The sequence below is a fragment of the Coenobita brevimanus genome, chromosome 85, assembly GCF_032717465.1.
Source record: "Coenobita brevimanus isolate Jiangsu-jjx chromosome 85, ASM3271746v2, whole genome shotgun sequence".
Taxonomy (NCBI): Eukaryota; Metazoa; Arthropoda; class Malacostraca; order Decapoda; family Coenobitidae; genus Coenobita; species Coenobita brevimanus.
This window is the reverse complement of record NC_137038.1, coordinates 10403567-10429992: the sequence shown is the minus strand read 5'-3', so window position 1 is coordinate 10429992 and position 26426 is coordinate 10403567. Positions and strand designations below refer to the sequence as shown.

The 26426-nt window shown below is 47.7% G+C and overlaps 1 protein-coding gene across 1 annotated transcript in view; it reads right to left on the bottom strand.

The window, feature by feature from the left end:
- The window catches only part of LOC145410441 (putative acetylcholine receptor chaperone), a 67167-nt gene extending 41604 nt beyond the window's left edge, over nucleotides 1-25563 (bottom strand). The window contains exon 1 of the mRNA XM_080280592.1: nucleotides 25453-25563. Within this exon, the coding sequence (XP_080136718.1) occupies nucleotides 25453-25563 (111 nt within the window). The remainder of the gene's footprint in view (nucleotides 1-25452) is intronic.
- Nucleotides 25564-26426: the final 863 nt, after the last annotated feature.

The following is a 26426-nucleotide window of genomic DNA, read 5'->3' as shown; positions in this document are numbered from 1 at the left end:
TCTGCCATCCTAAAACATGAAGACAAACTAAATAGATTACTGTGAAGTATTAAAGATAAAGTAGGTGATAGTACGACTAATAGTCTGTATGCTTCTGGCTCAGTTCCTGGTTATCTCTATGGTCTCCCCAAAGTTCATAAACCTAACACGCCTATAAGACCCATCATTTCATCTATTGGTACCTTCAGTTATAACACAGCAAAATTTTTGGTTCCCCTGATCAGTTCCTTATGTACAAATAAATATACGGTTCAAAATTCTGCAGAGTTTGTCAAGGAAGTCACTTCTCTGAGATTTGATCACCCTGTCACCCTGGCTAGCTTTGATGTAGAAGCCCTGCATGAAACCACTCGGCTCATCACAGATAACACCAGTATTTCTACTCTTACTTCAGTTGGCTTGGACAGAAAATCATTTTACAACATGTTGGAGATAGCAACCCACCAATCCCTGTTTACATTTAATGGAAAACTTTTTACTCAAAAAGATGGAGTGGCGATGGGGTCACCACTGGGTCCTTCATATGCTAATGCTTTTCTTTATACTAACTTCATGTCAGTCTTACTCTGACCTCATCACTGCCGAATCCATCCTGATTCATAGAATGCGACCCAGTCTCAATAACTCGACTAGCGACCCAACTATTCATGCAGTAACAACTTTTAACAGATCCACTGATGATGGAGATTGTATCTCCAAAACGTTTGGATTAATAATAAAGATGCTGTACATCACAACGTTGGTACTACTTCTCCTGACAAGACTAAGGTTCCCAAGAGGCAGATCTATTGCAGATATTTTATTAACAAGATAAGGCCAACCCACACTGCGATGCAATAGGAGCACTGAGAAGACAGCATTCAAGGTCAAGAAGGTGGAAAGGGACCTCATTTTTTTAAGGACATGTAGGGATTATGGCCAAGTGCCTAATTTCATTAGATTTAAATTACATGATTCAAGGTTTTATGCCACATCAACATATAGATCTTGGCTCTTTCACCTTTTGGATGTTGAAATAAGGAAGCAGAAGAACAAACTGCTTAAACTTAATAGAGAAATTGATGCATTGAAACATAAGCTAAAAAAACCTTGTTTCATATTTTGATTTCAAATGTCTCAGTGTAATCATTGAATGTTTTGTGAAGAAAAATATCAATAAGATTGTAGCTACACATTCACGTAAGCTTAGGGGGTTAGGAATTGACATCAATAGTTCAGCTGATATAGATAAAGTCATTTTTAACCTCTCTTCAAGGTCTTTGACTAAGGATGCGAAGGATGTTTTGTCGTTAGGCTTGGATTTTGCTCTCCCTCCTGTTCGTTTAAACTATGTTAAGTTCTTTTTACCTTTTGAGAGATTATGTTCAGTTTTAAAGAAATGCAACCTTTACAAACAAGACTGGACTTACGTGTGGCATAATGTATCTGCTTTAGCTAAAAATTCTTTTAGACAGCACTCTGCACATCTCAAAGAACAAAAAGAGGACTATGGATATCGTAAGATTTTGAAATCTCTCAAAAATGATGACGGCATAATTATTACTCGTCCTGACAAAGGAAAGGGCGTAGTTATCATGAACAAGGATGATTATGTACTAAAGCTTAATCATATTCTTAGTGACACCTCTATATATATATATATATATATATATATATATATTGCCAGACGCCATAATCCCGTAAGGGGTGGCTATTTGACTTTGAGTTATTTTTTTTATGGGAAGGGGCATTAACTCTCCACCAACCCACTTGCTGACACGTAGGGAGCACATATGGTATGGTTATATGGTTACCACCCAGCACTGTAAATGGCTTCTTGGATTACAGGAAACCATTTGGCTTGTCACTCAATGTAAAGGCACCAGTAAAGGAAAGAAAAAGAATAAGAAGTGACAGAAAAGATGGGAGAAATAGGGAGAGAGGAGGGCATGCACAGAAAAAGCATGATAAAGGCAAAGGAAGAAGTAGGCAGCACTACATCAAGTGAGTGGATGATGGTCGCCACTACCTGCCACAAATATATATATCTATTGCCAAACGCCATAATCCCATAAGGGGTGGGCATTTGACTTTGAGTTATTTGTTTTACGGGGAGGGACACTAACCCTCCACCAACCCACTTGTTGACACGTAGGGAGCACGTATGGTTTGGTTATATGGTTACCACCCAGCGTTGTAAATGGTTTCTTGTCTTAAAAGAAACCATTTGGCTTGTCACTCAATGTAAAGCCACCTGTAAAGGAAAGAAAAGCAATAAGAAAAGACAGGAAAGATGGGAGAAATAGGAAGGGAGGAGGGCGGGCACAGAAAAAGAATATATGTATATATACTGTATATATATATTCTTGCCAAACTGACAGCCAGAAAATGCTTCTCTTTACAAAGGAAAATGAACAAAAGAAGGAAAAATCTAGATCCAATCACTTTCGTGATGCCTGGACATATTTAAGACTGAAGGTCACTGGTACATGAAGAGTGATTTTAAGAAAGACAGTTCCTGAGTTGAGTTGTGTACATGAAGGATCCTCAGTCACCTTCACTCTACTACCGGTACCCCTCCCCCACTACTTCTTCCTTCATATTCCCCTACATTCTTATTTCTTTACATCTCACCATATCCCTCCTCCCCCCCATTCTACCTCTCCTCCTCTACCTCTCTCCAGAGCTGTCCCCTCTTCACCTCATCGAAACACTCCCTCTCTGTTTAATCTCCTCATCTTCCCTACACCATACCTTCTCCACTTCCTCCCTTTACTCACCCCTTAATTGTAAGGTGCATAGCATTTCCTCCATGTTCTTTTTAACGATCATGATATTTTTCTATTTTCCTGTAAGTTAATTTGCCGGAGAGTGCGGTGGGCAAGAACTTATTCTTTCTTTCCTTTTTCTTCTTTTTTTCTTTACTTTTTTTTTTTCGTGGTGGGGGTGCCCATCATCTAAAATGCAGAGCTGACTTATGGTCTCTACACTGAATGACAAGGCAAATGGTTTCACATACTCAGAAAACCATTTACTACGCTGGGTAGTAACCATATACTCGGGGTTTCTGGCTGGGTTAAATGTCCTTCAGATACCCCTATCTAAAATCACTAAATAATGGGAAATGTATTCGAGAGCCTCAGAACATCCAATATTTGCCCAGGGCCCCAACCAAATGGGCAGTTTTGCATGGCCATGTGGAATGGTGTGACTGAGGAGAGTAGGAGGGTGGAAATGGTGAATGTGTTCAAGAGTGTGAGATATGCCGTGAAGGCATTGTGTGGAACTAAGATGAAAGTGTGTGAAATGGAGGAGTGGGAGAGTGTAAAGTGTGTATGGTCAGGCATGAAAGGGAGAGGAAGATGCAAGGAAGGAGTTGCTTTGTTGATGGATGAAGTGTGGCAGAGCAGAATGAGAGATTACACATGTGTCAGCTCGAGATGTATGTCTGTCAAGTTCGAGTTGAGAAGGTGAGTGTGGCAGTGATTGTAGCATATGCACTGTGTGATGACAAGAGTGAGACTGAGAAAGACAGGTTTTGAGATGAGCTGGATGAAGGAGTAGGAGAAATGACCGGGAATTACAGTGATTGTAATGGGCTATCGGTATGAGTGGTAGAGTAGGCTCTGGTCCTCTGCATGACACAATGGGTAATAATGGAGTACCAAGAGAGAATGATAATGGGAAGTGACTGAAAGACATGTGTCAGGAATGGAGGTTGTGCATTTGTAATTCCTATTTTACGCACAAAGACACATAAATATACATTGTTATGCGGCGTATTCTGCGCCCAACTTCTTGGGTTCAAATACGGTGCAGGCCTTGGATTCTTTTATTCTGGGCTGGGCTACAGTATGCAGACAAGGGATAGGGCTCAAACACAGGCTAACCATTTCTACACATATATTACCTTACAGAGTACAACTGTTCACACACTACTACACGGACAATCCTATATAAAATACAAGTACACTATATGACAGTACAACATAAAACACAAATACACTATATATCACAATACAATACACATATGTGGCATGAACATAATATAACACACAACAGTATATATCACAATACACAGAACATATAGCACAGGTCAGGTATGTATTGCACAGAGAGGGAACAACACGATCAACAACCCAGGTACGGTTTACTACAATGAAACATACTATCGATCAGATATATCACATGGGTCTTTCATATAGATGTATGCATATCTTCGGGGGGGGGGGGGGAATGGATATGCCACTGCACTAGGACACTGTATGTCACCACTCATATGGCACAAGGGCCACAGTACACATGTGAGGGGCCAGAGACATTATACAGTACTGGGGAGTGTGGGTATTACCTATGGGGCAGGGGGTCACACACAAAGGGAGGCTGAGGACACACAGGGGGGAACTACATGGGGGTATAGTATAATTTAGGACACATAGGGACACGACACTGGGCAAGGGGGAGGGGTTCACACACAGGGTCTGTTGCACTGGGAATCATCGGGGGGGGGGGGGGGGGGGAAGCATCACACAGTGTAGGCCGGGTCATCGGTGGGTGTAGGGGGTGCGCCCAGGACTACAGCACAGATAGCCGTAGGTGGTGGCCCGGTGTGGGAGGAGGGCAGTCCAGGGTGTGTTCCCGGCACAAGTCTCGTACTGCATGGTTAAGTGTGTCCAAGTCAAGCTGAAGGGTGGCGTGATGGGCGACTCTTTCCTGGTGGGGGCCCTGGGAGTGTGGTGGCCCTCTGGGCTGGGGCCAAACAGGGATAGGAGACGTGCAGCTCAGCGCCTCCCCTTGGCTGAGGTGGGAGTCCTGGGGGCGGATCTGGGCTGGTCTGGACCTTGGGCCAGCCACTGGACGCCCTTCATTGTCCTGGGGCTGCGGTCTCCCCTGGAGGAGGACCCCGTCAGGGGTTGACTGCGGCCACTCGCCCTGGGGGAGTCCATCAGCTGCTGGGAGAGTCAGGGGCTGCGCTACAGGGTGCCTGCCATCGTCCTGGGGCTGCAGTCTTGCCTGGAGGAGGCCGTCAGGGGTGGACTGTGGCCGCTCGCCCTTGGGTAATCCATCAATTACTGGTGGCATCAGGGGCTGGGCTGCAGAGATAGGACGCCTGGCCTCAAAGTGGTCCCGTCCCTGGTACAGTGAGTCCTTGGTATACGAAAACTCAATGTACGAATTTTTGATGGCACGAAAGCGATGACTGTAGGACAAATTCCACAATACAAAAAGCCTCCGTCTCGATGGTACGAAAAGCGATACAAGAGGAAATACGAAAAATTCAAAATGGGCATGCTGCACAGCGCCGCACTCGCTTGCAGCGAGAAAACGAGCTAACCCCTCTCTGGTAAACACATTTTCGCACACTTCTCAGTCGAGTCACATCCGTCCTCTCCTCTCAGCTTTGCTGTACGTTATGCTCTTTTTCGCTGTTCTTCACCTTTTCGTATTTTCGCCATGCCTCCCAAGCGCCCTACATCATCTCCAGCATCCGGGGACCAGCTGCAAGGAAGAAACAGCATCATACTCTCATTCCTGAGAGGAAATTGGAAATAATAAGACGCCACAAGGAGGGACAGGGAGTCTTGGAGATTGGGCAAGCTTTAAGCCTTGCACCGTCTAATACTACAGTACTAATGCTACAGTAATTAGTTGTTGTATGTTTTATTTTTTAATGTCTGTACAATAGTATAGTACTGTACTGTATACGTGTACTGCATACTTCAAAATAGGAGAGGTAAAGTTTAAGCGGGGGGTCCAAAGGGGTCCTGGAACGCATCTCCCCCTTTCTAAGTATATTTCAATGGGGAAAATTGTTCCGATATACGAAATTTCGCATTACGAAAGTTTTTTTTTGTCCCTGTCCCTTTCGTATATCAAGGACTCAGTGTACTCTCTGACAGGGGCCCTGTGGGGGAGCAGTTTCCGCTCTCCGTGGAGGAGGGGAGGAAGGAGGGGTGTCTCACTCGGCCATAGGAGGGGTGGGCTGAACCAGGGACGGCACCCCCGTAGGGAGCCCTCCAGAGTCATGGAGGAGGAACGACTGGTGGCCTGTTCCTCAACCTGGCAGGCCTGATAGTCCCTGCCGAAATTCCACGCCGGGGCAGAAGAAGGGGTACGGGGGACACTACTTCTGCCTGGCAGGTCCAGGGGACACTGCCCAGGCCCCCTCCCAGGGTGGTGGTCGAGGGAGATCCGGTAGACACTCCCTCAGGCTAACAGGTCTGGGGGATGCCGCCGGGGTACCACTCATCCCAGGGACAACAGGAGAAGAAGTCCCAGCAGGCCTTCTGTCTTCTGCTGCAGGTCTTGTGGACTCTGCTGCCCTCCTGTTGTCGGGGAAAAGTGCAGCTGAGGGACGACTGATGGTCTCTCCCCTGGTGGCAGATCCAGTGGATACTACTACAGGGCCCGCCGCCCTCCTGGGGAGCACAGGCGAAGGTCATCAAGGTGATGGTCAGAGACGCCTGCTCCCGGATGTGGGTGGCAGGAGGAGGAGATCTGGTGGACTCTCCTCCAACAGAAGATCCAGTGGATATTACTGCACCGCTGCTCCCTTGGGGGAGTGTAAGCGCTGGCTGCGGCTCTCCCTCTTGTGAAGGCAGGTCCAGTGGATTCTGCATCCGAGGGCCTACTTGGGACTTTCACAGGGCAAGTACCACCCCGATTCTGGCAAGTGCTCTCTCCAGCAGAGGGTAACGCACTCAATCGAATACTTCCTGGTGGCCCGGCTGCATGGAAGAGGGGCGCCAGGCCACGAGGGATATACGCCACTGTGGTGCGGAATGCCGGTGTCTCCCCATTGCCTCCTCTTGGGGTGGGGGCTACCTCCCCATGTCCTCCTCTTGGGGTGGTGGTGTCGTGGTTGCTCCGCCGGGTGGGTATTTCATACATGGTATAGAGGGAATGGAGATCACGTTGAAAGGTGCCTGATTGATTACGTGCACGTAGAGAAATCGATGCTGGGTAGTGTTGCTGGAACATGGTCAGTGAGAAGAAGATGTGGAAGTTTGCCAGATCATATGATCGTGGAATGCAAAATCAAGCAGAGAGGAGTGAGGTGGACCAAGAGAGAGAGGAGCTGTCAGAAAGAGAGACTGAAAGTCGAGAAGCTGAGGATCAAAGAAATGACAGATGACTACAGTGTCAAAGTAGTGGAGGAGTTAGAATCAGCCAACTGGAATGAAATGGATCTGGACAGCTTGTGGAATGTACTGTACTGGTATACAGGGATTGCTTAGTTAGGAATGTTAAAGCAGTGTGTGGTGTGGCAAGAGTAACAACAAAGAAGAAAGGTACAGCATGGTGGGATGAGGAGGTTAAGAGAGCGGTGGAGGAAAAGAGGAAGAAGTGGCTACAGTGGTTACAGGACAGGGGTTCAGTTGAAATAAGAATATACTGAGAGCAAGAAGCATGTACAGAGACTAGAGATGAGGAAAAAGGGGGTAAATGATGATCTTGGAAGAAAAATGAATGCAAATTACTCTGAAAATGGGAAGTTATTCTGGAAAAAGGTGTGGAAATGTAAGTGACAGTGGAAAGAAACGTGAAGTGTGAAGGATGTAAATGGTAGATTATTAACCCATGGGGATGAAGTAAGGACCAGATGGAAAAAATATTCTGAAAGTCTGATGAATGGGAATGGAGAAAGCAAAGCGACTGTTAACATGTTTGGTTTTGTGGGTGTACAATTAAGGAATGCAGCATCAGGAAACGTGACACTCATAGAGGTGAAGAACACTGTGAAGTGGCTGAAAAATAGGAAAGCAGCCAGGGCTGATGAAGTGTATGCAGAGATGATTAAGTGTAGTGGAGAGAGCAGAACGAAGTGCTTGTTGGAGATGTGTAAGATGGCATGGATGAATGAAACTGTGCCAGTAGAGTGGAAAAGCAGTAACTGTACCCCTGTACAAAAATAAAGGTGAATGAAGTGAGTGCAAGCATTATTGTGGCATAAGTCTACTGAGTGTGGTGTAGGGAAGGTATCTGGAATTATTATTATATAGTAAGAGAGATATTCGAGATCCTAGTGAGTGACAAACAGGGTGGCTTTAGGAGTGGCAGACAAGATATGTGGATCTAATATTTGCAATAAGACAGATATTGGAGAAGGCGTGTAAGAAGCACTATACAGTGTTTATGACATTTATGGATCTGGAAAAAGCATACGACATGGTAGACAGAAAATGATTGTGGAAGCTTTTGCGCATGTACGGTGTAGATAAGCTGCTAGGTGGTGAGGCATGGGTAAGGGTAAATGAGCATCTAAATGATCGGTTCAAGATCAATGAGGGCACAAGACAAGCTCGTGTGATGTCCCCATGGTTGTTCAATATACCATATATATATATATAGACAGGGTGATGAGATAAGTAAAAACACGAGTAATGGAGAGGGGGATGGCATTGGTAATAAATGGTGGCAGATGGAATATCTTGAATTTGTTGTATGCTGATGACAGTGCTATTTGCAAATATCAGAAAAGAGCTTGGTAGACTAGGGAAGAGTTTTGCAGAAGTCTGTGAGCTCCGTGCCTTGGCAGTAAATGTAGAAAAGAGTAAATAGATGGTTAATGAGAGAGAAGCAGACTCCCAGAGTGATGTTAGTGAATGGAGAGAGACTGGAATTGGTGAGAAAGTTCAAATACCTACATAAAGCAACAGAAAAGAGGAAAATGTGAAAAAAAAAAAAGGACAGTAGAGTAACATGGGGAAGGAATGTGGCTAGTGCTATGAAGGCTTTGAAGTTGCCGCTGCACGAAGCTTACATTAAGTGTCAGAGCCAACTGGTGAAAAAGGTATATCTGAGCGAATCTCAAGGAAGGAGGAGGTGAGGTAAGCCAAGAAGAAGGTGGAGGGATACGGTGGATGAGTGTGTGAGAAAGAGAGGTATGGAAGTTGGTGAGGCTAAGCGACTGACTAGACCGAGCTGCATGGATGAATTTTGTGCAGAGAAGAGCATAAACAGGGACTTGGCACTCCGTTTTTAACGTGACAGCATTTGGACTGACCCTATCAGATAAGCATATGTGAAGCTACTGAATGTGGTGTGTTATGCTGGGTGTTTTCAGACCGACTTCTCGTTCTAAAGACACCAGCGACTCAGCGTGGTCCTCTTTCTAGACCGGAAACAGAACACTTACAAAGAAACAGGGCATAAAAACTCAGCAAGACACCTTAACACATATATTGCCTTAGTCCAACTTCCTTACAATATACATATATTGGTACACTGAATGTGGATGGGGTATAGTGACAGGTCAGTTAATATTGGTACGATATATCACGTGGGCACTGTGCTTACACCTGAGTTACTACACAAGAGAATATCACATAGATATGGTGACACTCTTCATAAACTCGGTCTCTTTGGACTCCACATGGTATATTGGTCTCTTGGCCATACACTAGTATATTACTCTGGTTCTAGGGCGCTTAGGCATTAACATGGCACTTTGGATAAACTGGGGTAGAGACATTTAATGGGTGGTGTTTCGGTCTCACTGTTTTTATACCACATACAGTCACTGTCACTATTAAGTTTCTAGCACGACACTGGGGTCTTGAGGCGATGTCACTGGGCTGCTGAGGTCTGGGCTTAACTGAGGTGGTGCCCGGGGGTTGGAGGGAGCCCTACTGGGGAGCCCTCCTGCAGAAGGCACAGGACAGCTCTCGAGGGCATCACGGCCCGGGCATGTGTCTGTTCTGGGGTGCAAGGAAGCCCTTTCCTGCTCGGGCCTCGACCTGGTGAGGGGCCTTCAGGACTGGGGCCAAACAGTGTCAGGAGTCAGGCCTGCTGCTTCTTGCTCTTGGCGGAGGGCTGACGGTGAGTGGGGCCAGAACGGTCCTGCCCTGGGGTCCGGGGGCTGGCCCAGGGAGGGGTGGGACTGCGGTCGCTTCTAGGTGGGGGCGCAGTCAAGGGTTGGCTGCGGCACCTCGCCCGCGAGGCGTCCATCAGGATCTGGCGTCGTCTAGGGGCAGGCAGGAGGGCGTGAACCCCATCTTCAGCGACAGGACTTTGCCAACACTCCTGGAACGGCAGCACCTCCAGAGAACCACACCTGGAGGGAGAGACAGAAGGGCGTCCCATGCAGCCGAGGGGTGGAGTGTGGGCCGTGCAAGGGACCTACTCCTCTGGGAGAACCCTCGGGACAGTGGAAAAAGATCGTACAGTGGCCGTCCCTTCCCCGACGCATACAATGGCCGTTGTCGCGGTTCCACAGCCCCTTGGGTTAGCAGCAGAAGGACGTACAGTAGCCGTTCCTCCCCCGGTGCGTACAGTGGCTGTCCCTTCCCCGACGTGTACAGTGGCTGATGTCGTGGTTCCACAGCCCCTTGGGGTAGCAGCAGAAGGATGTACAGTGGCCGTTCCTTCCCCGGCGTGTACAGTGGTTATCGCCGAGGGGCTGCTCCCGAAGGAGGAAGAGGCAAATGAAGGACGTACAGTGGCTGTTCCCTCCCCGGCGCCTATAGTGGCCATCGCCGCAGGTCTGCCTGCCCAACGGGAAGTAGCTGAGGGACATACAGTGGCCGTTCCCTCCCCAGTACGTACAGTGGTCGTTACCGCGGTGCTACTCCCGTAGGAGGAGGAGGAGGTGGATGAGGGACGTACAGTGGTCGTTACTGCGGTGCTACTCCCGTAGGAGGAGGAGGAGGTGGATGAGAGACGTACAGTGGCAGTTCCCTCCCTGACGCTACAGTGGCCGTCGTCGCGGTTCCATTCCCCCTGCCTTTGCCTGTTGGTGTGCGTACAGTGGCTGTCACACCGAGGCGGGCTCCAGATGTGGCTGCAGCAGAAGGACGTACAGTGGCTGTTCCTTCCCCGACGCGTACAGTGGCCGTCGTCGCGGGGCTGCAGGGGGAAGCAGCTAAGGGACATACAGTGGTCGTTCCCTCCCCGGTACGTACAGTGGATGTTGCCACGGTACTGCCTGGGACTGCATCTGGAGCAGTCCCACCCCGATGCTGACGAGGGCTGGTCCAGCCGAAAGGTAGTTTCGCATTCCTGCGACATCGTCGTTGGGCAGGTTGAGGGGAAGAGGGACACAAGGTCGGGGCACACCTGAGCCCGCCTCGCTCTGGGCCAGTGTTGCGTTTACCTGGTCCACCATGGTGTCCTCCTGGGGTGGGGGTAGGGCTGCAGCTCTGTAGCAGGGTGAGGGTAGGGCTGCGGCTCTGTAGTGGGGTGGGGGGTCTGGCGGCGGAAGCGCATATTTTACCATCGTCCATGGTGAAGAAGTCACGGCCCCGTGACTGGAGGAGGTATGTGCTTGTGGTGGGGGTCTGGTGTGTAGGTGTAATGTGTTGGAGGGTGGCAGTCCAGTGTTGTGTTATGTGGTTGGGTTCTTGGTGATGGTTGAGTGTGATGTGGAGTGTGTAAGTGTGGCGGAGGCTGCAGAGGAGCTGGTGTGTCCCTCGTATTCTCTGTCCAGGTCCGTGTGGGGAATGTCATACAATTCGTTGGATCCTCATCTTTGGTGGTGGTGCTTGGTGCGGGGTTGGTAGCTGTATGCTGACTAGGGGTGAGGGCCTCAGCCTTTTATGGGGGAGGTTTGGGTAGAAGCAGCAGCTCCACCTGGGGAATTGGGTTGGTGGAAGTTTCCACCTTGCCTGATGTAGACCGAGTGTGATGGGGGTAGTACTGGGTGTGTGTGTGTCGCATGTGTGGGTGAGTGTGGTGATGTCGGTGAAGTAGGAGTGGGGGTAGGGGTGTACCTGGTTGGTGGGTATGAGATGCGTCCAGATCTAGTGGTGGTCGTAGTGAGGACAGGCGTGGGGGGTGAAGCTGTGGAGGCACGTGGCAGTGTGGGTGTCCTGTTTTGGGTGTGGGTGGTTGCCGGTGGCGGTGAGAGGTGGCGTGTATAGTGGGCATGATCAGTGGGTAAGGGGAGGAAAGGCATGGGTGTGTGCTGGTGTGAGTGGTGGGTGATGTTGCTGCATGTGGGGAGCTTGTGGGTGAGGTGGTGCAGGAGGTGGTGACAGGGGGAGCGAGGGTGGGTGGGGGGGGGTGTCGTGGAGGTGAGGTGCAGGTAGTTGTTTCCGCGGTGGTTAGGGCGGGATTAGTTGTGGAGTGATGTATTGTTGGCGTGTTGTTAGGGGTGTGAGTCGGTGACTGGAAGTTGTGGGTTGGAGGAGGTGATGGTGAGGCATCCGTGTGGGGTGTGCTGGGGGGGGGGGTTGGTGACATTCCGGAATCTGAGGATGTTGGTGGTGGATCATGTAAGGGTGCAGTGGGAGAGGTGGTTGTGGCAGGTGAGGTGGAGGGGGAGGGTGAGAAGGAGTAAGAGTATGAGTCAGTGGGTTGATTCTTGGAAGGAGAGGGTAGCGCGGCGCGGTGGGAGGTATGTAGCACACGGTATGGCAGGATGCTATTGTCAGTGGGTTGGAAGGGGCGCACGTGGTGGTTACGATACGTGCGTGTATGCCCATGATGCTGAATGATAACTTGGTAAGGGTTGGGGACTTTGATGATGGTGAAGGGGTCTTCAAATCAGGGAGATACTTTGTCTGGGGCAGGTATGTGTGCCACAACGACAGAGTCTCCTGGTTTGTAGGGGCTGGAGGTGATTGTGTCTGGCTGTAAATCTTGTTGTTGCTGAAGGTGGTGGGGGCACCTCTTGAGGTGGTGTAGGGGGTTGGTGGTGGTGGGCGGGGAGGGGGTTGGTGGTGGTGGGCGGAGAGGCAGAAAGAGCAGGGCTTCCCCAAAGACTCGCTAGTGGGGGGTAATCCCATCATCCCTAGGGCATGTGTTCAGGCCCCACTGAACAATTTTCACATGGGCTGCCCAGTTGTCATTGCCCGTTTGTATAATTCGGGCCCGTACCTGGTTAAGGAGAGAACGATTACTTCTCTCGCACACACTATTTCCTTGGGGCCAGCATGGGAAGGAGTGGGATATTTGGTAGCCGAATAGAGCAGCTAATTCATCCCAGACCTTGCCGGTGAATTCTGGTGCATTATCAGAATGTATGGCCTGGGGAATCCTGAAATAAGGGAAGACATGGCGGACCAATGCGTCAGCTACTGTCACTCCATTGTGTTCTTTTGCAGGGCATGTGATGAGGAACTTGGAGTATACATCAATGAAAGTAATGATGTATTTGTAGCCTGCTTTGGGTGTTATGGGCCCGACTACATCGACTGATAGTATTTGCTATGGTTTGTGTGCATGATTTTTCCTGCAGGTCCAGCTGTGTGTGTGATGTCCTTACCCAAGGAGCAGGCTAGGCACGTTTGGATGATGTTTTTGGCAACTGTGGAGGGGTTAGGCATCCAATAAATATCGCTGAAAACTTGCAGTAATTTTTTGATGCCGAGATGGATGCCACTGTCTGCGTGGAGGTGAACCATGGTGTCATGTGCAGTGCTGGGGTCTAGGACAATGTGGCCGTCTTGGTTAAACAGGTGTTCGCCATGTTGGTATAATTTGGCGAAGGTGTGCGGCGATATCCAGGGGGGGCCATTGCTTGGCCTGCCACATTTAGATGAGGTCTGTGTTGGTGTGGATGGAGTTGATGGGTAGGCGGGAGAGGGCGTCGGCATTTGTGTGCAGTTTCCTGGGTCGGTATGATATTTCAAAATCAAACTCCTCGAGCGCTTCTCTCCATCGAATTAGTTGTACGCTGGTGGTGTTGGATTGTCACAGCCACTGGAGGGATTGATGATCAGTGATGATGACTACTTGGGTGCCTGAAATATATGATCGGAACTCATCTAAAGCCCAAATGATGCCCAGGCACTCACGTTTAGTAGCTGAGTAATTTCTCTCAGCCTGGCTGAGGGTGCGGCTGGCGCAGGCGATGATGTGTTCCTGCCCGTCCTGCACCTGGGCGAGTACGGCACCGATGGCAACCAAGGAAACGGCAGTGTATAGACGGAAAGGTAGGTTGTAGTCGATGAAAGTGACAATCAGGGCTGAGATGAGTTTGTTTTTGAGGATGTTAACAGCTGCAATTCGGGTATCTGTCCAAATGAAAGGCTTGTCTTTCCTTGTGAGATCGTACAAGGGTTTGGGAGTGTCGGCAAAGCCTTTGAGAAAACACCGGTAGTAAGAGGTAACTCCGAGGAAAGCGCACGTTTCGTGGACGTCCTTAGGTAGAGGGAGGTCAGCGATGGCGCGCAATTTGTCGGGATCAGGAGAGATGCCCTCAGCTCCAATCACATGTCCCAGGAAGGAGACGGATCTTTCAGTTAGGACGCACTTTGAAGGTTTGAGTTTAAGTCCGGCCTGTCGTATTCACGTAAATACCTGTTTGAGGCGGCGGAGGTGGTCGGCCCACGTTTGGCTGAACACGATGACATCGTCTAGATATGCCAGGCAGATCTCCCAGGTCAGGCTGCTAAGGACTGACTCCATCAGACGGGAGAACGTGGCTGGGGCATTGCAAAGTCCGAAAGGGAGGACGTTGAATTCATAATGTTTTGCCGTTGCTGGTGGAGAAGGCTGTTTTCTGTTTGTCGTCTGGGTGGACGGGGACTTTCCAGTACCTCGACTGTAGGTCAAGAGTGGAAAACCATGAAGAGCCGTGTAGCGAGTCAAGGGAATCTTCTATTCTGAGTAGGGGAGTGGTGTCCTTAATGGTGACATTGAGTTTATGGTAGTCAATGCAGAAACGCATGGTGCCATCCTTTTTTTCTAACAAGTACGACGGGGAAGTACCAGGGGCTGGTGGAGGGGGAAATGACGCTGGCATCTAACATGTCCTGGACCTGCCAGTCTTCCTCTGCCCGCTGCTTAGGATTCTTTCGTTGTGAGGGGTGGAGGATGGGTGGTCCTGTGGTGTGGATTTCGTGGTTCAAGTAGGTGGTGTGGCCGATGTAAGCTGGGCCAGATGAAAAAAGGTCTTGGAAGTCCAGGAGTTGTCGAAGGCTGTTCACTTGGTGGGTGGAGAGGTGGTTAGGTAGAGTAGGTAGCGTGGTGGGAGAGGGGGAGGGTGTTTCACAAGGCTCGGCTTCCTCCATGTTGCCTACTATTAACCCTCAAGGGAGGGTGAGTGGCGTGGCGGCGAGTCTGGCGATTCGCACTGCTCAGATATGGGGGGGGGGAGGAGGAGGAATGTGGGAGATAGTAAACACGCTGAAAGGGGCCCGGATGGTAAGCTGGGTGAAAATAGTACAGAGGTACTGCTGGGCGTGTTTAGCTGTAACCAAGCCTCGTGGTGGGGGGGGAATAGTAACGGCAGAAGCAATGGTGGCAGGAAAAGTTGGAGGGGGAGGGGAGGTGGGAGAGGAAGAAGAAGAATGAGGTTTAGAAGGTGTAGTGGTGGGTGACATGAGGAGTGAGGGTGGAGGGGAGGTGCACATGCAGAGTGGTTGAGGGTGGTGAGGAAGGGGGGGGGGGATGGAGGTGTGCACGTGCTGTGTGGGAGGTCAAGGGAGGGGGCTGGACGAAACTGGAGGTGGCGCTTGTGGCAGTCGATGTTGGTGTGAAGTTTTTGTAGGAGGTCCAGCCCCAGGTAGCCGTCATATGCATGGCAGGTAGAATCGAAGACGATGAATGGGTGTCTTGCAGTTACTTGTTGGTAGGTTTCAGTCCACAGGTCCCAGGTTTCCCCACGGATAGGCAGGGAGCCGTCCCCTACATCTACGAGGTTGGCTGAGGTGGGGAGAAGAGGGCCGAAGGCAGAGCTGTGGCGGGAGTAAAAATATGAGTAGAGGAAAGATCTTGCCGCTCCTGTGTCAACCAATAGTCTTGCCTTGACCCCATTCAGCCTCATTTTGTCGTAGACTGGGGGTCTGTGTTTATGTGAAGTGGCCCCCACCACCATGGGGAGGTGCAGGGGCGGACCTAAAAATCCACTTGCTGTATGATGCCTTCTTCGTCGGGCTCCACTTCCTCTGGGTCTGTATAAGAGAGAGGTGGAGCATCGTCTTCTGGTGCATCATCGTCCAGAGATGACACCTTCTGACGCCCTTGTGGGGCTGCCCTACATCCTGTGGCCTTCAGCTGCATGCGTATGTCATGCAGAGGGCAGCTGCGACTGCAGACGGAAAATTCTCACAGGTTTATATAAATCAAGTTGAAGTTTTCTCTAGGGTTGTGGTGCCTCTTTGGAGGGTGTGCCCTGTGTAGGGCAGGTGATGGCTCCATAGTGGGTTGTGGTGGGGGCGTTCATTGCTTTTACGGGCACTGCCTTGTTTGTGGGAAACTTACTGACTGCATTTATTGGTTGAGGTGTGGGGCGGGAGGCAAGGAGGCGTCGTACAAGCTGCAGGTCTTGGTCCATGTCTCCCAATGGATTATGGATCGTAAAGTGTTCCCTGACTGTGCCTGGGAGGATCCTCAGCAGGATACTGAATAAATGTTGATACCAAGTGGCTGTGCTGGCTTCAGGATAAGCGGCAGTGACGAGTCGTCGTGCCTGGATGAACGTGTCATCGAGGATACCGTCATATGTGAGGGTGTCTCGTTGTGAGAGGGCGACAACTCTGCCCATGGAAGGTGTAACTGCCTGTTTCATGATGTGTGAATTGGTCCCACTTTAGTTCGGGGACGATTTTTGAGACTATGGTTGCCATGATTTTGCCCAGGTGAGGCAGAGTGACGGCAATTTTCTCCCTGTCGTTTTCAAACCCTACGTCTAATATGGGTTTTACCATATCCAAGTACACATTGATGTCGTATTGTTCGGGATTGAATTTAGGCAGTTGGATATGTGAAGCCTGGACGTTGTTGGAAGGACACAAGTCAAGAGTGAGAGCCGTGGAAATGAGTTATTTAAGAGGAGCCTGTGGAGTCACATGGAGAGACAGGCTGACAAATGAGGATATAAAGGAGCGTTGTGGTGTTGATGTGGATGTGATAGGAAGCGTTATGAGGAACACACTGAGGTGGTTTGGCCATGTGGAGAGGATGGAGGGTGAAAGACTGACGAAGAGAGTGTATGTGAGTGAGGTGGAGGGGGAAAGAGGGAGGGGGAGGCTGAGGATGAGATGGAGAGATGGGGTGGAGAGGTATATGAGAGAGGGGGGTGTGAGTTGGGAGCAGGGGAGTGAAATGGCGGGGGACAGGGCGACTTGGAGGCGATTTGTTTGTGGCCACCCCAAACGGGATTGAGGCGTCTGGCAATAGATAGATAGATAGATATGTGGTTTGACTGCCATTGTGCTAGATTTCACTATTTGTTCCTCCATGTTCTAACTGGATCCAGAACCACCGCTTGCCACCAGTGTTATGCTGGGTGTTTTTAGACTGACTTCTCGTTCTAAAAACACCAGCGACTAAGTGGGGTCCTCTTTCTAGACCGGAAATAGAACACTTACAAAGGAGCAGGGCAAAAAAACCCGGCAAGACACCTTAACACATATAATGCTTTAGTCCAACTTCCTTACAATATACATACTATACACTGGTACACTGAATGTGGAAGAGGTATAGTGACAGGTCAGTTAATATTGGTACAATATATCACATGGGCACTGTGTTTACACCTGAGTTACTACACAAGAGAATATCACATAGATATGGTGACACTCTTCATACATTCGGTCTCTTTGGACTCTACATGGTATGTTGGTCTCTTGGCCATACACTAGCATATTACTCTGGTTCTAGGGCACTTAGGCATTAACATGGCACTCTGGATAAACTGGGGTAGAGACACTTTATGGGTGGTGTTTCGGTCTCACTGTTTCTATACCACATACGGTCACTGTCACTATTAAGTCTCTAACACGACACTAGGGTCTTGAGGCGTCGTCACTGGGCTGCTGAGGTCTGGGCTTAACTGAGGTGGCGCCCGGGGGTTGGAGGGAGCCCTACTGGGGAGCCCTCCTGTAGAAGGCATGGGACAGCTCTCGAGGGCGTCGCGGCCTGGGCATGTGTCTGTTCTGGGGTGCAAGGAAGCCCTTTCCTGCTCAGGCCTCGACCTGGTGAGGGGCCCTCGGGACTGGGGCAAAACAGTGTCAGGAGTCGGGCCTGCCATTTCTTGCTCCTGGCGGAAGGCTGACGGTGAGTGGGGCCAGAACGGTCCTGCCCTGGGATCTGGGGGCTGGCCCTGGGAGACCTGGGACTGCGGTTGCCTCTAGGTGGGGGCGTCGTCAGGGGTTTGGCTGCGGCACCTTGCCTGCGGGGCGTCCATCAGGATCCGGCGTCGTCCAGGGGCAGGCAGGAGGGCGTGAACCCCACCTTCAGCGACAGGACTTTGCCACCACTCCTGGAACGGCAGCACCTCCGGGGAACCAAAACTGGAGGGAGAGACAGAAGGGTGTCCCACGCAGCCGAGGGGTGGAGCATAGGCTGCGCAAGGGACCTTCTCCTCTGGGAGAACCCTCGGGACAGTGGACGAAGGTCGTACAGTGGCCGTCCCTTCCCCGACGCGTACAGTGGCTGTCATCACGGTTCCACAGCCCCTTCGGGTAGCAGCAGAAGGACGTACAGTGGCCGTTCCTTCCCTGGCGCATACAGTGGCCATCACCGAGAGGCTGCTCCCGAAGGAGGAAGAGGCAGATTAGGGACGTACAGTGGCTGTTCCCTCCCCGGCGCGTACAGTGGCCATTGCTGTGGGTCTGCCTGCCCGATGGGAAGTAGCTGAGGGACATACAGTGGCCATTGCTGTGGGTCTGCCTGCCCAACGGGAAGTAGCTGAGGGACATACAGTGGCCGTTCCCTCCCCGGTACACACAGTGGCTGTTACCGCGGTGCTACTCCCATGGGAGGAGGAGGAGGAGGTGGAGGAGGGACGTACAGTGGCCGTTCCCTCCCCGACGCGTACAGTGGCTGTCGTCGTGGTTCCACTCCTCCAGCCTTTGCCTGTCGATGTGCATACAGTGGCCGTCACACCGAGGCGGGCTCCAGATGTGGCTGCAGCAGAAGGACATACAGTAGCCATTCCTTCCCCGATGCGTACAGTGGCCGTCGTAGCGGGGCTGCAGGGGGAAGCAGCTGAGGAATGTACAGTGGCCGTTCCCTCCCTGGTATGCACAGTGGCCGTTATCGCGGTGCTGCCTGGGACTGTATCTGGAGCAGTCCTACCCCGATCCTGGCGAGGGCTGGTCCGGCCGAGAAGAAGTTTCGCATTCCTGTGACGTGGTTGGGCAGGTTGAGGGGAAGAGGGACACAAGGTCGAGGCAACCTGAGCCCATCTTGCTCTGGGCCAGTTTCGCATTCACCTGGCCCATCGTGGTGTCCTCCTGGGGTGGGGTCAGGGCTGCAGCTCCGTAGTGCGGTGGGGGGTCCGGCGGCGGGAGCGCGCATTTTATGGTGAATTTTTGTGGCCTATCTGATGAAGCCAGGATTCCGTGGGCTTGAATGATGAGTGAATGAAGTGTGGCCCATTGAATTGGGCAAATTTAGGCTGTCTGGACGTTGCTACTCCTCACTCTTCCCTTGGTTGGGAAAGGAGGTCCGGATGATGATTTAATTTTTGATTACTTACACACGGGCAAACCATTAGTAAAAACAGTTCTCTTCCAGTGACAGACTCGGTATGAGACAATAGACGTTCTGTTACCTGATATTACTATATACTCCTATAGTCGGACTCGCGCCCGTTTGCGGTTGTGGTGTGGCCCTCACTGTGTACAATGGTGCCACGTTTCCCCAACTTGCAATGTGAAACGGAAGCTATTTATGTCCAAGGCATCACAAATTCGATAAATTCAGATGAATAAAACTTACACTTGTGTATTTTGATGGATGAATCAACAGTAATCTTATTATGCATAAAATATTTATACAGTAACACAGAAACATGGCATACATATTGTACAGTGTTGCTAAAAGATATTGTAGTCACTTTTAATGGTTTTTAGCGTAGTTTTAGAGTGGGTAATAATATCACAGTTATGGATATAAGATAATGAGCCTGAAAAAAGAAGAAATATGCCAATATCCAAAGTAAAAGAAATAATTCATGTAATTCTTGTGAGTGGCAAACACTGACACACCCAGTCTGGCCTAAGGTAAGTACGTACCCCTCCGTATACCCAACCATAGCTTGTACAGGTGTTGCTTGGGAAAAATGCTCACATTTACTGGCTTTTACCATAATTTTAAGGGCGAGGAATAATCACATTTATAATCATAAGCTAATATGTAGGACAAAATAGTAGGCATATGCCAATACCGAAGTAAAAAAAACAAAAAACAAAAAAAACAATTCACTCGCGAGTGGCAACACTCCCACACCCAGTCGGTGGCCTTGACAGATAGCTTCCCTACAGAGAGAGAGAGAGAGAGAGAGAGAGAGAGAGAGAGAGAGAGGCAGGAGAGGGGCATGCATTGAATGCATTGTCGGCATCACTAAATATAACAAAACCAAATTAACAAATGAAAGCACAATTATAAATAACTTATAAAAGAATCAAAAGTACTCAGGGTGGCTCACATTTCCCGCCAGGAGAGAGACAGAGAGAGAGAGAGAGAGAGATAACGGTATAGAAAACGTGGCAACACTGTACACAGGTGCAGGCCACACCACAGCCGCAAACGTGCGCGAGTCCTACTATACCACTCATATTTCTCTACATTTCCCCTCCCCTTCCTACCCTCTACCTCCCCTCCCCCTCCAACCCTACCTCTTTCTCTCTAACCCTACTTAGTCACTTTCTTTTTCTTTCCAACCCGACCTCCTTACTTCCCCTCCCTCTCCACCTCAATCTCCTTACTTCCCCTTCCCCTCCAACACTACCTCCTCATTTCCCTCTCCTCTCCAACCCTATCTCCTCATTTCCCCCTCCTCTCCAACCCTACCATCTCATTTCCCCTCCATCTCTAACCCTACCTCCTAACTTCCTTTTTCTCTTTACTCCTACCTTCTCCTTTCCTCACCCCCTCAACCCCTACAGCACCTCCTCACTTCCCCTCCCCCTTCACCCCACTTCCTCACATCCCCTCCCTCTCCAACCCTCCTCTTCCTTTCTCCACACCTCCGCTCCCTCTCCTCTCGCCAGTGAAGGTAAGGCTGATGACAGGCCAGCTGTTCCCCCCCTCCCCCCGAGCTGGGTGGGGGAAGAGACGATGACACACCCCACCTGTTACCACAAACATTCCTTCCCTCTTATTGTACTCTATTTCTGTACACAGTTAGTTTCTTGCATGACCCTTGGTGGTACAGCGGTTAGAATGTCCCAGTTATGGGGCTGGCTGTTACCGTCTTACTTATTCTCTTGCACAACTTACTACAGTATAGCTGTCTTACCTTCTGTGTTACTTCTGTAGCATCTTTAATGCCACTTATTATCAAGGCCACTCGTAAGATGAGGTACTGGTAAGGTTCAGTAGCATACGGTACCAAATAACCATACAAACTCTGCAACTCTACTTCAAAATATTTTCACCGCAGCAGCCACGGTACATAAGTATGTCAAGGAAATTCAATTTCGCTGTCAGAACGACGTTTTACTGGGTACCAAACACATACCGGTATCAGTTCGAGTATGCCTTGTTGAGATGCAAAACCAAAAGGCACCCACCTCTTTTAGGCTTTATTACTGGAGCACAAATACAGTTGGAACATACTGATGTGTAGATCTGCTAATTTTCAAAGATTTGTAAAAATAGTGGCGATTTCTTTTGGCGTGGAGACTAGAGATGAAAGGGTATAGGGTACTTTTTTGATAAATATTTATATTCATTACCCTACTACAGGTCCTTACAAAGCTGAAGAGAATCGTATAGTGGCAGCATGAATAAAACTTGCATTCTTCGAATGAAGAGTTTAACGGGTGGATCTACAAATTAAACTCCTACTGTGCGGTAACCCATTCTATTCTTCCTATCCCCAACAATTTGATATTACTTAGAGGAATTACTTCTGAAGAAGTTAATGATGGCTATATTTAACATCCTCCAGTTCGTAATATCTATCCTGAGATGAATAGTCTGAAGATGGCAAATATAAACCTAAACGTTAACATCACGGTATTCTGCAAGTCACATTCTTTAATCCTACCCTTTACTATACTGTCCTAACCTCCAATAATCTGTTAAGATATAACAAACACAGAGTACTTCGAAAGATCCTATTTAATTTACAGTCTCAATGTCTTCATAACAATATACTATTAACCCCCCTCCCCTTTTTTTAATTTAAATATTCACTCTTTATTTTATTACGTGTTTGGCAGCTGTACAGTATCTATTAAAACAAATCACGTAAATTATATTATGCTTGGGGCTTCTTACAATTCAAGTTTATTTTACTCTAAAGTGTTTGGTAGCTATGAACATGAGAAGAAACACGCAACTTTTTTTTTTTTTTAATACCAGAACGGAGGAAGAAAAAAGATGAATAAAAAAGAAATAATCCATACACCATGTTACTGGTGTCCTCTGTTCATAAAATATCTGTAACAGTTAGACTTTAACAGCTGTAAGTTGAAATTTGGAGGGAAACAACTCTGGGGAAACGAGTTCCAGAGAGATGCATTTCAGGGAATGAAAGAATTCTGATAGGCAGAAGTTCTGCAGTATGGCTGTGTGACATTTCAGTCATGAGCGCTATACCAGATGCCCGTGTAGCACGAGGGAAGGCATGGAGAGGTGGCACCATGGACGCGACTTCGTCTGAGCATTTGCCAAAAAAATATCTGTAAAATAGTCCAAGGGAGGCAATATTCCTTCTTACTTGCAGGGGAGGTAGTTTATTTGTAAAGGCAGGGTTGTTGATAATTCTAACAGCTTTGTTCTGAATTTTGTCTAGTTGTTTAAATGCAACCTCTCCACATCCATTCTACAAGGGTGAGCAATATTCAAGCTGAGAGTGCACATGACTTATAAATTATAGCTAAATGCTCATCAGCGAAGAAGTTACGGACTCTGTACAACAATCCAAGCTTCCTTGAGGCGGTTTTAGCAAGTGATCTAACATGAGAGGTCAAGCTGAGGGCATAACTGTTAAGCGAGACGCCAAGAATTTCAGTACTTTTGGAGATGGGAATATTATAGTCGCGGCGCACGACTCTGAGGTTGTTATTATCATGCCCTGGCAACTACCATTCAAAAGTGCGTCTGATTCCGTGTATAATATAAGGCGCATGTGATTCGTGCATAATATGTTCGTGTATAGTAATATTCGTATATAATATATTCGTGCATAATAATATGATTCGTGTATGATATGAAACGAAATCGGACGCACTTCTGAATGTGCCAGGGTACAATAATGACAACCTCAGAGTCGTGCGCCGCAACTATAGTAGCACTGAAGGTAATGTACAGTACGAATATGGCAATATCTGTCTATTAGTAAATCGTACATATTTAGTTTTACTAGCATTAAAAGGGACAAGGTTGTTTTGTCCCCATTCACTGATCGTAGATAGGTCTTGATTTATGGAGATGGCTGTACTAAGTTGAGAGGTAGAGATATTAGACTTTGTAAATGAGTGAGTGTGAATGAACTATGTAGAGTCATCTGAGTATGAGTGGATGGGATTGTGGGTGACAGATAAGAGATCATTAATATGAACCAGGAATAGGGTTGGCGCCACGCCGGCGTTGAGTGGAACTTGGAATATACATCATCTACTTTTACTCTTATTTTCCTGTCAATAAGATAATGAAGAAATCAAAGGAACAAAAGACATTAATCCATAGCAAGGGAGTTTGGACGGCAGGGAACGGTGCCATACTCTGTAGAAAGCTTTAGAAATATCAAGGGCTACTGCATGTGTTTCTCCATGTAGATCAACTGATTGATGGATGGTATGAGTTAGGAGATAATGTCAATGGTGGATCTTTCGTGGCGAAAACCATATTGTCTATCACTAATTAAGTTGTTGGATTCAAGATGTTTAACAATGTGCTTATTAATTAAAGTTTCAAATACCTTACCAAGAGAAGATGTGACAGCTATTGGTCTGTAATCAGAGGGGTCAGAGGAACTTCCGTTCTTCAGAATTGGGTGGATATTGGCTTCTTTCCATGAATTTGGGAATAAAGGAGTACGTATGCATAGTCTGAATAATTTAGCTAGAACAGAGGCAAGTTCAGGGGAACAGTTTTTCAAAACAATTGAAGGAATTCCATCTGGGCCTGGAGCTTTATTGGTAGGCAAATTGTCTAGGATGGATTTTACGTACCTTGTCTGTATTTTAAGTGGGGAAATTTCGGGAGAGTCAAGTACTAGTACTGAGACATTCTGGCTGGTATCGTCTATGGTAGAGTTTCTGGCAAATGTACTTGCAAAAATATCTGCTTTCCCACGCGGGTCATTTGTAATGTTGCCATCTGATGATTTTAGTGGGGGAATGGAAGATGACTTGTTAAAGTTATTATTGAAAGAATTAAGAGTTGACCAGAATATTCTATTGTCATTAGGGTTGTTAAGTAGCTTTGATGCTTGCTTTTGAAGAAAGCTTGATTTATTTGCACATATCTTAAACTAATCAGTTTATCAATACAGTCCATAGTTTTCCTTCATTAGGTTGGGTCTTGCTATGGGGTTGCAGCTATTGTGGTTGTCACTGGAGATTTTATATAGTCGGTTTGTTTTTATCTGACGGAACTGGACAACTCATTCTGAATACTAATGTTGTGGTTGCAAATTTGGTGAGCTTTAACTGAGGCAGAAATGCGTCTCCTTGGTTACTTGTCAAATCATTCTTGCAATAATCTGACTACATTAAACCATCATCTGAGCTGAAAGGGTTAGGGTAACTGCGCTATAGTACTTACTTTGCTATTTAGAAGGCAAATTATTCGCTACTATTTTACATACGCATTTTTTAAAATATATTTTTGGTATCTACGTAGGTTGCCATACATAATAAATCACTTTGGACGAGTTACTAAGGATGAAAAGGTTATATACAGTAATTCGCTACTTCGCTGAGGATATGTTACTACGGATAAAAAGGTGCACTAATCAGCGGGGGATTAGTTACCCCGGTAAAAAGGTGCAAACATAATACATCGCTGAATAAGAGTTAATACGATCCCCTGCACCACCTGAAACACTATAATAATATGTACAGCTACCTGAAACCAAGGTCAATGTCGAGGCTAAGTGACGTGAAAATTGAACAGCCGTGTCCAAATAATGTCAATAATCTTCATATTTGCTGTGGAATTACTAATACAGTTGCGGTCAAAGATATTATGAAGGGACATGGAACGGAGTGGCCGGTAAATAGGTAAGTTACCGGTAATGTAATACGACTGAGCGAAATAAGTGATGACATTGAACAAGGTACTTGCTGTTATGATCTGAAGGGAATGAAGGACTATGGAAAAAGGGGATCAAGGGGCAAATCGGTAATGCATGACGAGATGGAGGCTAACTTACTGGGATACATCTGGAAAAAGGAAACGAGGGAAAGTAACAGGATATACCTAAATCTTTGAATCTCCAAGTCTCAACATTAGCAATCCCCGAGATATATCTGCACAGGCAAGGCCATATATCTGAGTTTACAGGAAACAGTCTGTGCAGAAATACATGAACATACAGCGAAATATATCGGAAAACCGACAGGGAAGGAATTTAAGAATCAGCCGTATTCTCCAATATGCAAGCAATTCCATGCTACTCACCAGATCTTTATGAAGTTCTTTGCTTATTTTGGGCGTTAACTTTGTAGTGCCTACAAATATAAAGAAAATGCCGAGCAAAACAGAGAGCGACTTCAGCACTATTGACGCCATGGCGGCCGGCAGGCGACTGATCCCTGAACCTGCCACTTGTCCGGAACTTGGTGCTCGACTTTGTAATAAATTTCAAAAGTAATTATGATCCTTCTTAGTGTGATCTACTCAGCAGGTTATATATTTTATAACTCGAGCATTGTAATATTATCAAATGTGGCTAGAGTAAGGAGTGCGGATATTTCTTAAGTACCAAGGACTTACACAGAGTGAAGAAACGGACAATGTATGTGAGCCGTGTACCGACTTGTCCGAAAGTCGCAACTTTTCCTACTTGTTTAACATAGATAACACCTAATGAACTGCGTGATATCTGATATATCATCTAGGAAAAAAGATTAGTTGCTTTAAAGCAATTTGATGAACCATAACTGACGTGAAAACTACTTGCACAAATGCAACAAGCGTGTACACCTAGCTCCACTGTTGAGGAAACTGACGCAGCCTCAGGTACTAAATATCGATTTAGCGCCTCATACGGTGAAAATCAATAATTTGATTAATCCCCATCCACTGTTCCATACGAAAAAAACAAAAAAACAAGGCACATGTTTTATTTCTGTACCAGATGACACAATAGGAATATTAATATTCAGTCCGATGACGTATTTCCCCCCCCTAAAATATATATATATATATATATATATATATATATATATATATATATATATATATATATATATTAGTATTTTTTTTAAGTTTGGAAAAACCTAGTAATTAACGTGTTAATGAAGGCCATATCTAACTCCTTTTGAAGTCTCCTAAACAATGTAAACGCCTAGCGTATAGCAGGGCTCTCTTTCGAGACCGGGGCTTAGACAAATAAGAGAGAGGCAGGACACAAAAACTCCAGGCAACAACTT